The sequence below is a fragment of the Lonchura striata genome, chromosome 4 (assembly GCF_050655825.1).
Source record: "Lonchura striata isolate lonStrDom1 chromosome 4, ASM5065582v1, whole genome shotgun sequence".
NCBI lineage: Eukaryota > Metazoa > Chordata > Aves > Passeriformes > Estrildidae > Lonchura > Lonchura striata.
Genome location: NC_140706.1, coordinates 59,851,675 through 59,867,405, shown reverse-complemented (window position 1 = coordinate 59,867,405; position 15,731 = coordinate 59,851,675). Strand labels below are relative to the sequence as shown.

At 43.9% G+C, this 15,731-nt stretch overlaps 1 protein-coding gene across 2 annotated transcripts in view; it reads right to left on the bottom strand.

The window, feature by feature from the left end:
* AFF1 (ALF transcription elongation factor 1) overlaps nt 1–15,731 on the bottom strand; it is a 68,008-nt gene that overhangs the window by 36,033 nt on the left and 16,244 nt on the right. For both annotated transcript variants that reach the window (XM_021549218.4, XM_021549219.4), the window contains exons 2-3: nt 8,917–9,037; nt 7,401–8,396 (exon numbers count right to left, since the gene is read on the bottom strand). In XM_021549218.4, the coding sequence (XP_021404893.3) occupies nt 7,401–8,396; nt 8,917–9,037 (1,117 nt within the window). The remainder of the gene's footprint in view (nt 1–7,400; nt 8,397–8,916; nt 9,038–15,731) is intronic.

The following is a 15,731-nucleotide window of genomic DNA, read 5'->3' as shown; positions in this document are numbered from 1 at the left end:
AGTTTAGTAAGGCAGCCAAGATAACATTACTGACTGTGGAATAACTGAAACTACATGGTAATCTCTTGAATACCAGAAGTTACTGTTTGTCTTCAAAGGAAAGTGCACATTTGACCAAGTCACCTAAACTAGAGTTTCTGTAAGTAATGGGAGTTTAGGTCAAGTTTCATAACTAGTTAAAAATTAGTCCACAAGCCAAGTACTATTGAGCTCAATTTCCTTAGCAGCCAAAGCAAACACCACCCTTATTCCTTCCTCCTTTGATTCCAGAAAAGCTCCATCTGAAGAATAGGCAGAAAGGCCAAAGTGGTTTAATTCAGTATCCTGGAAGAGGGACTCATGGAAGGCTGTAGTGTCTTTTATTAGATGAAAGAGGCTGTGGGGAAGGGAGGGAACAGAGGACACTTCCCAGAATCCAGCTTTTTGGGTATGAAACAAGCACAAAGTGATGTCAGCTGCAGTTTGTCTCCCTGTGGTTGGGTACATGCAAAGGAAGGTGGGCTGATGGCAGAGCCTCTCTGGCAAAGCACCCAGACTTTTTGCTTGGAGTACAATGGACTGCCAAGATACCCCTGACTGCATGCAAAAAGAGCAGCTCATTATCTATTTATGAACCATTAGATTAATTGAACAAATTGGCAAAAAATGTGACACTGCTAAAGCAGTTTGGAGGAGAAATTGGTGTGTTGAAAAGCAGGAGATCAAAAAATTAGGAGTATCACCTTTTCCAACAGGGAATTAAAATATTCTACTGGCTTAAAACAATACAGCACTATTTTATTGTCTAAGTAATAAATGCTCATCATTATGTAGATAAAAACTGGCATCTAAAGGTTGGGAGGGAGAAGGATGTTAAAGATAATTTAGACAGCAACATTGTTAGTCATCAGACAAAATGAAAAATGAGACCTGAAACTTCAAAGCATAGAATAGCAACACAAGAAAACAAATAAGAGAGGCATAACTCATATAAAAACAGACTACACTGAATCATGTGCCAGAGCAGGAACACTACTACCTGCTGACTTCATTTCAAAAATTACCATATTGCTGTAGTCAAGCTTTGGTGAGCTCTGGCTATCTCATGCCCTACCCAGGGCCAGCAGGAAGACTTTCTCCATGCAGTATGTACCAGCTCATACAAACAGCAGAGGAACTCCTCTCCCCTTGATGCTGGTGCTCACTGAAAGCCATAGAGCTGACCAATACCTCAGTGAGGCACCTGCCTGCTGCAGCACCCACATGGGCCAAGAGCACTGTGATCAGTGCCCAAGAAGCAAAAGCAGTACCACCAGACTTGTCATAACCCACATCCCTGTGCTGATCCATATTCCTATGCAGCATCCTTAAGCTGCAAAATGCCACTTCCACTAAGGCTCACTGGTAGCCAGTAAAAAAAAAAAAATCCCATGAAGTAAGAAATGCAACAAAAAGCACATGCTAAACATTTCCCTACACTTAAACAAAGCAAAGAATCAGATTAAAGTCCAGGAGGTGCTCAAAGTAGCATTAGGAGAGTGCGAATGTGATGATCAATGTAGGAAAATAAATCTTGTGTTTCATTCCTGAAAACATATCTCTTGAACAAGACACCACGAGTCTATGGCCAAAATAACTCAGAGGCTTGAAATAGGCAGATTCACTCTCTGAAGAAACATCTCCAGTGGCATTTGTGACCACCAAAGCAAAGACCTCCAGGCTGGCACTTACCTATGAAGTACTGCTTGGCCACGGAGAAGCACAACCACACAGAGGTGTTTTAAGACTTGCCTCATTAATAAGCTTTTTCATCCTTCAGTAACTAGAGAAGTACAATTCCATTTACATGAGGCAGCCTGCAATTATCACAAGACTCACTGAAAACACCCCCTCTCCCTGCCAGCCCCTCCTTCAGCAACCTGCTCCCTGTCAGAATGAAAGGCAGACCCAGACACGGTCTCCACTGAACTTCATGGGGCTGGGTGCCCGCCTGGGTTTCACCTGGTCCCGCTGAAGCCAGCTGCTGACCCCACCCTGGCGCCGGCCGTGTGCTGCACTTACCTCTCTGAACATGTCTTACTGCCTTCCCACATGGCAGGGCAGATTTCCTGTTTTCATACATTGCCTTGTCAGCCCTAATCAGTGTCAATAGGTTATGGTGTCTTTTGTGCTGGCGGCATCAGCCCTGACAGGAAAGAACTTTTAATCTCTTCCCTCACACCAAGCCATGAGAAGCTGCAGGCACTCCCAGACATAACTCCCTTGGCTCCTCTCCGAAAAATTCTCTCAAGCACTCGGTTGCTTAGCAATATTTGCCTTCCCCCTGTACGGTTCAAATTGGCAACATCTGTCCCTTTGGCACTTTCCACTTGTGCAAGAAACAGTGTGGAGAGTTTCAGAAATCTAGAGAGATGTTGTTGGAGGACGATTCACCTGAGCCATCAGAGCTGATTTGGCATTTTATTGCTGGTTTATTTCCAGCCTGGATAGAAAATGTGGCTTCTTCCAAAGGAGATGCACACAAGGGAAAATCCTCTTTCGCATCCTGTGGGACTGACCTATTAAATCAAATACAAGTAGCTTTTTCTGTTTACATAACTACACCCTCATGCTCTGGCTTGGTTTAGCTGAAAAAAACCCCAAACAAAGCACAGCACCGATATATAATTCTTTCCTGTCAAACAGGATTGACTGTGACTTCTCCTAAGATATTGTATGCTCATCAAGTGAAAAAAAACCAAGAGAAGCCAAAATGTGTTTATGCATTTAAAAATGCAAAAGCTGTGTGCAATCCTGACCTCATAATCACTAGTCAAACCCCCAAGCTGACTGTGGTCCATGCAACCATCCCAAGGGGCAGTGATTAAAGTCATTGCCTCTGGATGTACCTGCAACAAGAAGTTAAAATAATGTAAGAGCATAAAAAGTACCAACTGCTTTTACTTCTGAGAGCCAAAAGGGAATATGGAGAAGACCCAAGTGAAAGGATTTGCCTTTGGGTACTTGGTATGACAAGGAGCAGCAGAGAATCCCCCCAGTAAACCTTGCTCTGGCTGCAATTCATTTCTGCTCACACCACAATGCCCAAGGGTTGCGAGAAAGGCCTTGGATAGCACAGCTCCAGATATTTACATGCAAGTTGTTAGGGAAGCTTACCTAAAATGAGATAGCTCAGTTTCAGCTCTTATGGTGAGGTTGAGGTTTACTTTTTTTTGCTTTTAAAACTTTTCTTATCCAAAACGTCAGAAAAAGTAACAATTCTCACTCATGTTTGATCTGCTTCTTTAGCAGTCACACACCAGCAACAAGATAAATAGACACAATGCCTGTGGGGACACATGGAAGCCCTTCTCCAGTCACCTAAGGCACTTCTGATTATAAGAAGGGCAGCAGAGGAGATGCAGAAGTAACACCTTGTTACCTCTTTTAGTGCAAAGCAAGAAAAAAAATAGTTAAAAAAGAAATACAAGAGGTAAGGGGGAAAAAAAACCCTAAACAAAACAACCTCCCTTCTATTCACTAAATGAGAAATACATAAAAGTTTGGTAGAAAGATGACAATAGCTTAATGCTGACTACTGTGTATTCATTACATAAGGGCAACAGTGCTACATTTGTCTTTAATAATTTTAATTTTGAAAGGATGCAGAATTAAAACAATGTATTTATTTCTACTCCACAGGGTTCACCTGTCTGACAGCTTCTGCCAGTAGAAAAACTCAGGTGCCATGAAGAGAAGTCCAGTGGAAAAATTATCTACCTAGAACAGACTTTTTGTATTTGCCATCCAAACATCTTCATAGGTATTTAGTAATTGCTATTTAACAACCATATTTACTTGGTGAACATTGATAAATTTTTACTGAGGAAAACACAGCTCAATTACAGCAATTTGAACACAAGGATAATACAGTGTTACCAAAAATACTTAAGATATCTGGGCTGCTTCATTGCTGCTTAAGAGTTCTAAATTGGCTGCTTCCCTATTTGCTTCCCAGTTCACAAGCAGGAGAATCTGATGAGGCCTCATTACACGAGGTAGAAGGAGCTATGCCCTAACCTCCAAAATTTTTGGGAAAATAAAGCCAAATCTTCAATGAGCATCAAAGGCCGAACATTCCTCCATACACTGTGCCCTTAATAATGCTTGAGGATTTATAAACATTCTCCCTCAAAAGAGTCTGACTGCTTCTTCCCCTGCTGTCAAACTGATTCCCTTTCACACATCACAGTCTGTGTCAATGGAGGCAATACAAGGGTCTTTGTTGGTGCTGCAGCTCTCCTAGAGACATGGAGAGAGAGAATGACTTTAAAAGCATCTTTGTTTAGGTGCTGGAGAAGAGGAAAAACCTGGCACATGAAGAGAAGGGATACATCCAAGCTTCTTCATGTGTCCTATATTTTTAAGCCCTCTCTCAACAAATTTGGAAAGATGCCTTAAAGGGACAGTGATGACATTTGAAAGTGAAGGCTTTGATTTGGGAAAGAGGGGAAAGAGTTGTTCAGTGTCTCTGTGAATGCAAAGTGAGTCACTGCACTGTTATCCACTGTGGATTCATTCAACTCTGTGTAGGGAACGCTGGGCTCCAGGAAGGCTTAGATGAATGGAGACGAGAGATCTCTGAAGGCTGCTCTTAGGATATCAGGTTTATTAGGGATGGTGAAAGGTCTTGCTTGGAGCTGCCAGACGCAGCACGTGGAAAGGCCTGAGGGGATGGGCGAGGGGAGAGACAAGGGGTAGAGAGGATGCTCTAGGAGAGGGTGGAAGTTCTAAGAAGGGGGGAAGATTCAAGAAAGGGGAAGTTCCAAGAGGGCATCTGGCCCCTCAGAGACCCCTTATCAGGGGGCTTCAAGGTGGGCTGGAACAAGACTTGGGCCAATGGGGTTACAGACACCTGATGCTTCAGGGGAGGGTTACAGGTGCAGGGTGAACCATATATTTTGGGGGTTGAGATGGAACAGTCCATTTGACTTTTGGACTTATCTGTAGGTAAGGGCATTGTCCAGCCAGTAGGGGGGATTGTTTTCATCCTGGCTGTACTATCATAAATCTTTTGCCAGGCAATTATATTTATCCATCCTTTCCAACAACTCCTCAGTGAAACTGTGTTGTCTATTTGGCCTGTAAGGCTGAACTTTTTAGTGTTCCCAAGAGCAGAACCTGTCAATAATGAATTCACAGCTGCAGGTGAAACCCGCCTTAGAAATTCAATTAACCAGAACACATGTTGAGGAAACTGCTTTCCTAAGTCATGTCAAGGGAGATCACAGGAAAAACTGTATTTGGCATGTGGCTGTTCAGTAAACTGGGGCCAAACAGTTCAGGGAAGAGGAGGAAAGAACAGCAAAGTTTCTGCTAGTCTAGACCTATTCACTGTCAGGGTCACTGCAGGGCAGGATCCTTTCCACAGCTCCTGTTTCACCAAGAACTAAAGAGGGGTTTGACCTTCCAACCAACAGACCCCCAAGCAGCCTCTCTTGTACAGGACATCCATGGGCCATATATCCAGGGGTGCCACCACACTGTTTCTTCCTCCTCTCCCTCCAGGCTTCAGCCCTGGAGGGCTCTATCATCAAATAGATGTTCATCACTGAGACCAAACAGAAGTAAGCAAATGTGACAATGACAAGACTGAAAACAGCAGAAATCAAAGTAATGTATTTTTCACTAGAGCTTACAGAGCCGTTATCCAAAATGCCAGTATTCCTCCCTGCCTACACACAGAAAACAATCAGGGCCACAGCCTAAAGATCCCTACTGCAAAGCAGTAGTAGTTCAGCATATTCAAGAAATGGCTCCTTTATCAGCTTCAAAATGGACTAAGCATATAATTAAAACCAGGGTCCTGGCTTCTGCCAGGATTTTTTATTATCTTCAATTTTTTTAATCAATTGTTTTTATTGTTCAATTATTTTTGTTATCAACTTTTTTTTTTAAATTATCTTCAATTCCCTTTTTACTGTGTTCTTACTTTGCCACAGATGAAACAGAAGGAGCATGAGCAATGGTACTCCTGCAATGGTACTGGCAACTGTAGGATTTTCATTGGCATTTGGACTCAGACTTACGTGCTCAACAGAAAGGGAGAAAAAGGTCTCATTCAGCACACAGCATCATAGCTAATGCTTCCCTATCAAAATTCATATTAAACCAGAGTTACATGAGATGACAAAAGAAGCATGGGGATGGGAAAAGAGATAAGACAATAATGCAGATGAGACAATAAGATAATGTAGAAGGTGATGCCCTGCACCGCTTTCTTTATCTCCCAGGAGGAAAATCCGGTTAAGCAAATAAGGTAATGTGGACCTCAGTGAACTTCCTGTTTGGAGGTGCGATGTGCAATGCCAAACCTACTCAGTAGCAAATAAAGTCTCTGAACATAAAAGTATTTTTCACAACTTCTCAGCAATGTCATTTTGACAGTTTCCTTTCATTTCCCACAAGATACTGCCTACAGTCATTTGCAGCTGATCCACACTCTTTTCCATGAAAAACAGACTGCATCCATACTCTTCATTACAGAAGCACCAAAATACAATCTGAAATAATCTCCATAGCTCTCTTTGCCCAGCTGCCTTAGGACCACGGGATCCTACATCCCACAGGGCATAGCAATAAAATCAGGGCTGAAGGATGAGCCCAGTAAATCTGCAAAAATGTACCAGGTGACCAAGTGCCTTTGAGCTCACAAGAGGCCAAGACACGAGGCAGGAGAGTCAAGAGTGATGGTCTCTTGGCACAGCTGAAACGGGGCTTCAAAGAGCACAGGAAAAGGAGCTGCATTTGCTGAATAACACATGTACAGTGCTGTTCCTCCTCTCCCACTGCTTTACCTGCTTTCTGCCTCCATCCCACATTGCAAATCAGAGAGGTGGCCTTGGGTCAGCAAAAACAGATGGAGTACAACAAGGAAACTTGCATTATCAAGTCATATTTTCCTGTGGGTCTACAGCAAGATTTTACAAACTTACAGAGGAGAATCCTGTGGTATTCACAGTCAAAAAGCCCAGGTGATCACAGAATCCACTGCACTGCTGGCTGCCCAGTATTCAGTGAGGATTTGGGGCCTCCACCCGCCACCACTCAGCATCAACACTCGATCTTCTCATCATATCATTTCCCCCCTTCTTTTCAACAAGCCTTAGAGGAAAATAAAAATTATGGGCACAGAGGCAGGTCTGAACCATAAAACCTGCTGCAGCCTCACTGAGAAAACAACAGAAAAATCACAGGAAGTGTCACATTTTCACCATTCAAACATGTATCTCACACCCAGGTCAACCTCAAAATGCACCTTCCAAACTGGGCAACACACACACAGTCATCACTGCTTCTGGCAGTCACTACTGTTTGATGACCTGTTCTCCCATAGCCAAACTTACCCTGCTCCAACAGATATCCCCAAAAATTCCACTCACCTCTATGGGCTCAGAAGAGGTTTCGAATTTGGATAGTTCTGCTTTGGCTTTCGCCTTCAAATCTGAGAGATCTTCATCAGTCTCTTTCTTGGGCTCAGAAGGGGTTTCCAACTTGGATAGTTCAGCTTTAACTTTTGCCTTCAAATCTGAGACATCTTCACTGGGTCCTTCATGGTACTCCTCCAGGAGAGGTTTAAGCTCCAGGGATTCAAATGATGCCTGATCTTGGCCATCCATGGGTCTGACATAGGCAGTTGGTTTCTGCTGCATTGCACTGGCTTTTGATGCCAGAGAAGGGGGAAAAGTCTGAGAGGAAGGCTGAGTGGTGCTGGTCAAGGTAATGGCTAGGCTGTCCCGACTTTCCTTCTCCTGAGATCCTGTCACTAAGTCCTGTAATGATTTGGTTTGATTGTAGGTTGACCCATGACTTTTGCTGCTGTTCTGTGACCTGGAATTGATATGCTGGCTGGAATGTAGAGGTGACAGGGGTGCCACAGGAGAAGACAAACATGGCAGGAACGGGGAAAGCGCCAGAGGGGAGGCCTGCAGGCCATGAGCACGACCTTCCCCACTCCCAGCCTTGCCATTGTGGCTGCGGGGAAAACCTGCCTGAGAGTCCCAGCCACCCCGGCCGTGTTCCTGACCGTGGCTCCGAGTGCTAGGCAAGCTGCGGCCCTTGCTGTGCAAACCTGAGGCTGGTTCGGTTCCTGACTGTGCCTTTTGGTAGTGACTGGAGTGGCTTGGAGGACGAGGGGGTACAACCATGGGTCCCACGGGTGGACGGCGGGTCAGGTGCTGGAATGAAGATGGCAATGTATGGATGGCCTTCTCAGGGAAGTATGGGCGATCAGGCTGTCCAGGAGGAAACTGAGGGGCAACGCTCTTTGGAATCCCTATAAGGTTTTGACAAGATTTGTTGCTCATGAACTCCTTGACCTCTTCATAATTGCCCAGCATGTTCTGAATTCGGTTTGACAACTCATCTCCTTTATTAGTCTGCAACAGAAGAACAAAGAGGTGGACATTTCAAAAGCCCCCCAAGAGATCCAGCTCAGGAAGAGGCATTCTTCAGGATCTTAACTTAATCACCACACATCACCATGAGTGAAATTAGGCAAGGTCATCTTGATTCTGCAAATCTCTCCAAAGCAGATGGGACTGCTTAAGCCACTATCAGCTATTCCAAGCCAAGCTTGGTGCACCTGCAGCCTTCCAGGAGTGCTAACATCAGATTCATTTGTTATACCCACAGCTGCAGGCAGACAGCTGCAAGCTACTCCTGAGCACTATCGCTCAAACTACAGGAGGCTGGCCTGAAGACCATACTGCTCTTGCACAACCACCAGAGATTCAACCACATACTCTGAGGAACTGAAATTAAAACAGATGGGAAGATGCTGTGTTTGTATTTATCATGCTTAAGTCTGCTACACCCTATGCAAAGCCACAGCTCTTCTCTTCCACCCCCATCCTCTTTCCTCTCTCTTTCCCTACCACTCCCCCCCTGTACCATTACCTTGTAGGGTTCTGCAAAGAGGGGAGTTTTCTCAGAGAACTGTTTTTTGTCTTCCAGAACCTCCTGACTCCGTCTCTCTTTCTCTCGAATCCGCAGCAAGTTTCTGTCCTCATTGCACAAGCTTTAGGAAGGAGAGAAAAGAAGGATGATTAACACGGTACACCAGTGTTATCGATAAGTATCTACTTTGTACAGAAACCCTGGTTTTGGACAATGGCATCATGGCATCCAGAATGAAAGTAACTTTGAATTCCATGGGATGGTTACAACTGACAAATCAGTTACATCAAGAATTTGCTGCACAATACAGTATTGTGGTACACAAGGTATATGCATCCTTCTCAGTGATTTCTACTCCTGATACCATCCTTCCAGAACAGTAGGAAGGAAAAAGCTATCCATCCATTTCATTGTGAAACAAATTGAGGAGCAGTCAGTGGGAGTGACAAGCACACCAGCTGGCAAATCCATTTGCAACAATAACTGTGAAAAACTAACATTCTTGTTCTTCAGACTTCCACCCCAATTCTTCACCCAGGAGTAAAAGAGAATCCATTATTTTGAAGGTGTTGTCTCTTTCAAAGAATGAACTTTGCCTACTTGGCAAAAAAACAAGGCAATGCTACTTGGCTTGAAAGCTGCTCACCAGGAAACCCATGTAGCTGCATTTAAAACAATCACACAAACAAATTTAGAAAGGTCTCAGAAACTCAGAAAACACCAGGTCAAATCCCCCTGTTCCTCCTCAACCACATCTACATGCACTCAACTCCACCACCCCCACACCAAAGCACCAATAACCCTGAGTCACATGCACTGCAGAAATATTTCACAGAAAGCCAGATCCTTTAAACTACACCTTGCCTGTGAAATTCTACTGTAAAACAAGGGAATCTCTTGCTCTAATCTTTATAGAAACTGGGGAAGAAAAAGCATGCAGGCATCTCTCTCCTGTCCTATTTCTACTCTACTGCACAGTCTACTGTATACATACAATTCCTATATGCCTCTTCATACTCGCAAATTCTCAAGCGTCTACTTTGCAAGGGAAGAACCTTGTCCTCCCCACCAGTGATGTCTTCCCAAATACTATACCAACAGCCACCTACTGCAAATTTAATCACCCCTAGAGGAGAGGCAGAGGACTGGCTTTGCCGTAGTAGTTAACCAAGAGGTCTGACTGCTGCAGAGGGGGTTTCCTGACTCAGTGGGAGCTCTGGAAAATGACGCTGACAGATGGCAAAATTCTATATATGGAACTGCAGTAAGGATGTACTTGTACCACTAAGGCAGAAAAACATATCCAGGGGTTAGACTGTGCACGTTTAGCATAGTTTCCAACTTTGCTACTGCCAAACTGTTTCCAAATACAGCAAAACAGAAGTGTCCAGTAATAGCTATGTACCCTACTCTTGCAAACAATTTTAAACATTCATAAAAGAAAGCAGGAATCGCAGAGCACTGCTTCAGTAAATACATACAATCCTTCTATAATAAAATGTATAATAGAACCATTTCCGCTGTGCATCTGATGTAATTTTCCACGTCAGCAATTTTCTGTCTATAAGCAGTTAGTTGGGCAGTTGCACCATGTAAGCCAGAAAACCTTTGTGCAGTCAGGTGTGGGAAACATCAATTGCAAAACATAAAAACTTAGGAAAAATGATAAGGAAAATTAGAAGCAATATTGGCTAGATCTACTATTTAAAATTGTAGGCTTGCAAATTATTTTTTTAAGTGAATGTGTTTCACAAAAAGGCGGGCCACATATTATGACCCCGAAAATTGCTTTTTATTAAAACACTGTGCTTACATCCATGTGGATTACGGATGTCCTTCTATTTCTAGGCTGGCAAACACCCAAACTCAGAGTAACCAAGTTGTTTTGCTCAGAGGTTCTGAACACATTCAAACAAAAGGAAAACCCTAAACCACTTGAGTCTCTCACAACAATAATATTTATGATGAGAAGCAGCTATGTTTCCTATACGTACCCTGACACCGAATGTAAAATAACTTAACGTGCTGCTTGCTGCAAAGGCAGCAGCTGTAATACCTCTAAAGGCCTTTTCTTTCCCTGAACCTTCCTTGACCCCAAGCTCTCTTCCCAGCAATAAATTCTTCTAAAGAGTGTGGAGGGGGGGGGGCAGAGGGGAAGGGCAGGGACACTGCCTATTTGCCATAGTGCCAATTCCTGAAGGTTTAAGAGGAGACAAAGGTGCCTGCTTGGAAATCTCCCAGCGGATGCGGGTGCTCACACACGCATGGGAGTACCGGGCACTGCTAAATCTTCAATACCCTCACGGGGTGCAGTGGCCCGGGCTGCTGGCCATACACAGCCACTGGCCCTGCAGCCAGGCCAGGGGTCATGCCCCTCCCCTTTGCTGCTGAGGATCACCATTCACCCTGTCTGAAGGGGGTCAATGTAATTTTCATTCCGAGTTTTCCTGCAACTTCATTGAACAGAAGGAGCTAGAGTTTAAAAAGCAGAAGGATAAGGCGAAAAAACACTAAGTAGCTACTTGTTTAATAATGCAGTTGAGAACAGCAACCTTCCCTTCTCTAAGCTGCAGAGAAGATCTTAAACTGCCTGAAGACAAGAGCTAAAACCCCTTCAAATTCTATTTTATCATATAGGTGTCATGAAAACCTTTTGAAAACCTGGGCTATGCTCTAACTCCGGCAGCAGCTCCCTAAGGTCAAGTGTCAGGAAACCAGGCAGAAAGTCTCTGAGAACCACGGTCAGCTCAGGCCCTGCATGGCCCCGTGCCAAGAGGAGAGGAGGTCTCCATGTCCTGCCAGGCGCCAGCAAGGAAACCCATGCGGAGACGCCGTCTGCCAGGCTCCAGCAAGATGCCCCTCGCGCGCACGCAGCTCCAACCCCACTACTGCCACAGCTGCAGGGAGAGCCCCAGCTCCTGCTATGGATATTCTCAGTTCAGTCAGAGAGGAAAAGAGAGGTTTTCTAACCAGGCTGGGCCTGGGAGAGAGCTGGAAAGGAATGTAAATAATTCTCTATCTCTCTTGTTCACATTGTTTATAGGCAGGTTCTGCCACCGTGCGTCATTCAGAGCGCACCAATGGTGTAAGATGTTTTTACTTTAAGGCCAATGAAATTGGTCTGCATGGTGTTCCCTATAAAAGAGCAGTGCATTTGAAATAAATCAACTAGCTTCTTGTCTTCTGAATTGGAGTCTCTTTGTTCCCATCCTGCCTCAACGGTGACATCTGCTCTCCAGGAACCTCTTCAGACTCACAGCTTTGATACTCAGATTTTCCTAGAAAAACCTCAAAACAACCCCCAAGCTCTTCCTTACTGGTTTGCAGAAATGCTTTGGGAAATTGGACCTCGAGGCTTGCCACTAGCACACCAAGCAAATGGGAGCCTGGGAGTTGAGGGATACATGCACAAATCACCCTCACCCCACAAAAAACCTCAAATAGTGCTTTGATACAGACTGAAACAGTAAAATTCTGCTAAGCTCAAAGCAGCCCTAGGTGAAGACACTGCACTGGCTCCCATAATAAGAGATTTAGTTCAGGAAGTTCAGCAAAGCACACACCCTGACCCACAGCATCATCCAGACCTGGGTCTGTAATAGAAGCCATAAAATACCAACGTGCTCTGAAGCTGCTCTCAGTGACATGCCAACCCTTACTACATAGGTTCAAATGCTGATATGTGACAATCCAGACCATGACAACATTTTCAAAAAATACACTGGTGCAGGAAGAAATTCTGCCTCTTCTGTCCCATGTGTTCTCCAAGTGAAAATTAAATTAAAATTAAAATCTGCTTTAATTGTTATAAGATCTAGTGCTGGCTCCCAGAAGGAATTATCCAGAAGCAAGGAAGGGAGGCAGAAAAAGGCTAAAAAGCAAACACTCAGAAAACATTCACTTCCCTCTTAACATGCAGAACCTCTTCCTCTGAAACACTGAGACACAACATTTCATTTTAGTACAACTGCAGGAAAACACAAGTTTATTGAAGCTGTTTTGCCATTGAAATTGATTCTTTTTTCAATGTGAGAAACTGCTGATCATGATTGAGAAATGTATTTTTGCTTAAGGTAAAGACACATCATCCCCAAAAACAATTAAACAGAGATCACAAGGATGCAGCCTTGCTGCAGCACCCTGGCTCAGTTCCTATTAAAATTTCCACAGAAGAATTGCCACAGTTTATAGGGCCAAGCTCACATCTGCCAAGATTAAATATGCAGTTTCATTCATCAGCTTGAAAAGTGGATAAAGGCATGGCACAGAAAGCTCCTGAGCATCACAGCTGTGCTCAGCTCTCACACTGGTATCACCTACGCAGCCTGACAGTGACTGCAACACAAGCAGATGGAAGGACAACACTACAGCTAATAAAAAAAGCATCAAAAACTCCCTGTCCCAACCTTTGCTTCCTTTCCATTATGGAGACATCAACAAGTTGTGACTTGCTGAATCTTTTAAGTTCTGTTTTCACATCAAACACTATTTTCCAGAAAATACACAGTTTGAACATACATAAGTGGTAAGAGAAAAACATAGGGTAGAAGCACAACAGATGGTACAGTTAGTCAATAATTTTCTGCATCATCATCATCAATCAGCTTTGGTACATTCTTCCCAAAAATACATATCTTCACACTGAAGTGATAGGAATTTGAATTAGCTTTTCAAGATTTTGAAAGGAGCTTCCTCTAGCTCCTTCAACTCATCACATCTATCCAGCCCTGTTTACTGACTATGTGACGGGGCATCAGACCCACTGAGCAAGAGATCAAGGCCTCACAACCCACCTGTTTATCTACAATAACTGTAAGAAACCTCCTGTCAAATATTTTTGGGAAAAAAATAAACGTTCCAAGAAAATGCAGCACTGCTGCAACCTTTCCTTCAAAGCATATGGAAAAATGATCCTGAATACACCTCTTTTTATGATTTAAACACAGAGCCCTCTAGGTTACACCAAAAAAAAATTGAAGCAGAGAAGTCTGGGATGTTGTAACGGGCAGAAGGGAACTGCCCCTTCGTTTAAGTAGAAGCTAAGTTGGCCTTTGCCAGAAAAAAAAACCAGTTCTACTTTTGTAACATTAATCATCTTCTCACTCACCCTCTCCTGTGGTAATCTTTGGGTTCAAATTCTTACTTATTTGTTTCCTCCCACTGCTGCCAAGTTTAAAATTATATTCATTACTCAGCCATTAAAAGGCTTTTGCTTCCTTTCAGCATCAATAGGCCTTTGATCATCAAGCAGTTCCCAGGAGTAAGCCTGATCTTTTCCTAAGAACTGAGCCCCTGCAGCGCCCAGTGACTTTTGCAGGAACTGGGAACTCTCAGATGTTCTTCAAACATGACAGATCCTTCATGAGCCTAAACCCCAGTGCAAATGGCTATGCACTTAAAAACACACCCCAAGATGTATCAGCCTGTGGTCCACAAATCACTTAAGTCTCAAAAGAGGAAAAAGCTGATTTGTCAAAAGACACAAATAACAACAGTAACAACCTTTTTTGTGCCTACTCAAGAAAGGCAAACAAGTGAAAAGTTTATTACTTGGACTTTCCCCCACACCCTGAAATGTTTAAAATCTATTATTTAGTCATAAAATACCACATACAACAGTAATTTAGGAAATCTGAAAAAAGGTGACAATTATAGAGCACATAACTATAGTGCCATAGCCGAAGACCTGAACAAACCAAGAGGCAGCATCTGCACTTGTGATGCTGCAGAAATGAAGTCTCTAAAGTAACGCAGGCTTTCAGCCTCTCCCCATGTAGGTGACGTTAATAGAACAGTCAGAAAAGGTGTTAATTATAAGTTAGACGGGGAACACGAAAGCTGTCATTCTCCATTTAAATGCAAATAGACTAGAAGGGCTTTTAAGAAGGTGTGATTGTGTGAAGTGTAATTACAAGGAAAGCAGACAAGGAGTTGATGAATTTAAGGCTTTGTTTGTTCTGGATGTGGCAGGCAAAGCAGGAAATGTGAAAAATTTAAATCACCGGGTATGTGCAATGAAAAATCCTGACCACTTCGCCTCTGCAAGGCGTTCTGTACGCGGCAGTCTCAGGCACACATCGCAGGCTTTCCTCAAGCCACGTGAGTGGTCTGACTGCCGTTCAGCCCTTGAAGGCATGCGTGTCTTTGTGGGTAGTGAGTAAAGATCTGCAGCTCAAGTGCAATTTCAGTGACGGCTATGCAAGAAAGAATCCAAGCTGCTGGAGCCTTGGCTGCAGCTGATGGAGCAGCTCTAGAAGTGCAGCCTCACATGGGACCGGAGTTCAGGACCAGTTCCCCGGATTTTAAGAACTATGTCATAGCTGCACACCAGGCAGCCTTGATTGCGGTGACCCAACCGTGACAAGACTGAACTTCCATGTGAGCAGCATGAGGAGCCCATCCATGTCTCTTGTCACTTCATCAGCAAGGATCAAAAAGTTACCTTTGTCAGGATACAGAGAAGACAGTTGCCCAAATCGGTTTATTTTGCAGAGGTGGCAGTGAAAAATAAATTATTCTAAACTTCATTCTCTGTATCAAAATGGGAAGCTTCAGTTTGCCTCTAACTCATCTACACTACTCTTGCACAGCTGAGCAAACATTTTCACACAGCCCCAAGTGCCTCCTCGCACAGAGAGCTCTCAGACCCAGGGCCAATCTGGTCAGCCTCAGCTGGTACACCCAGATCCCTGTGACAGCGTGCTACATCCTGGCTTTGTCTGAGGATCCGCTTCCATGGAGAATCGACATTCCCTGCTGAGCAGATCCTGCTCCAGCCGAGAGGGGACTCTGACTCACCCACGATTTTCTCAGAA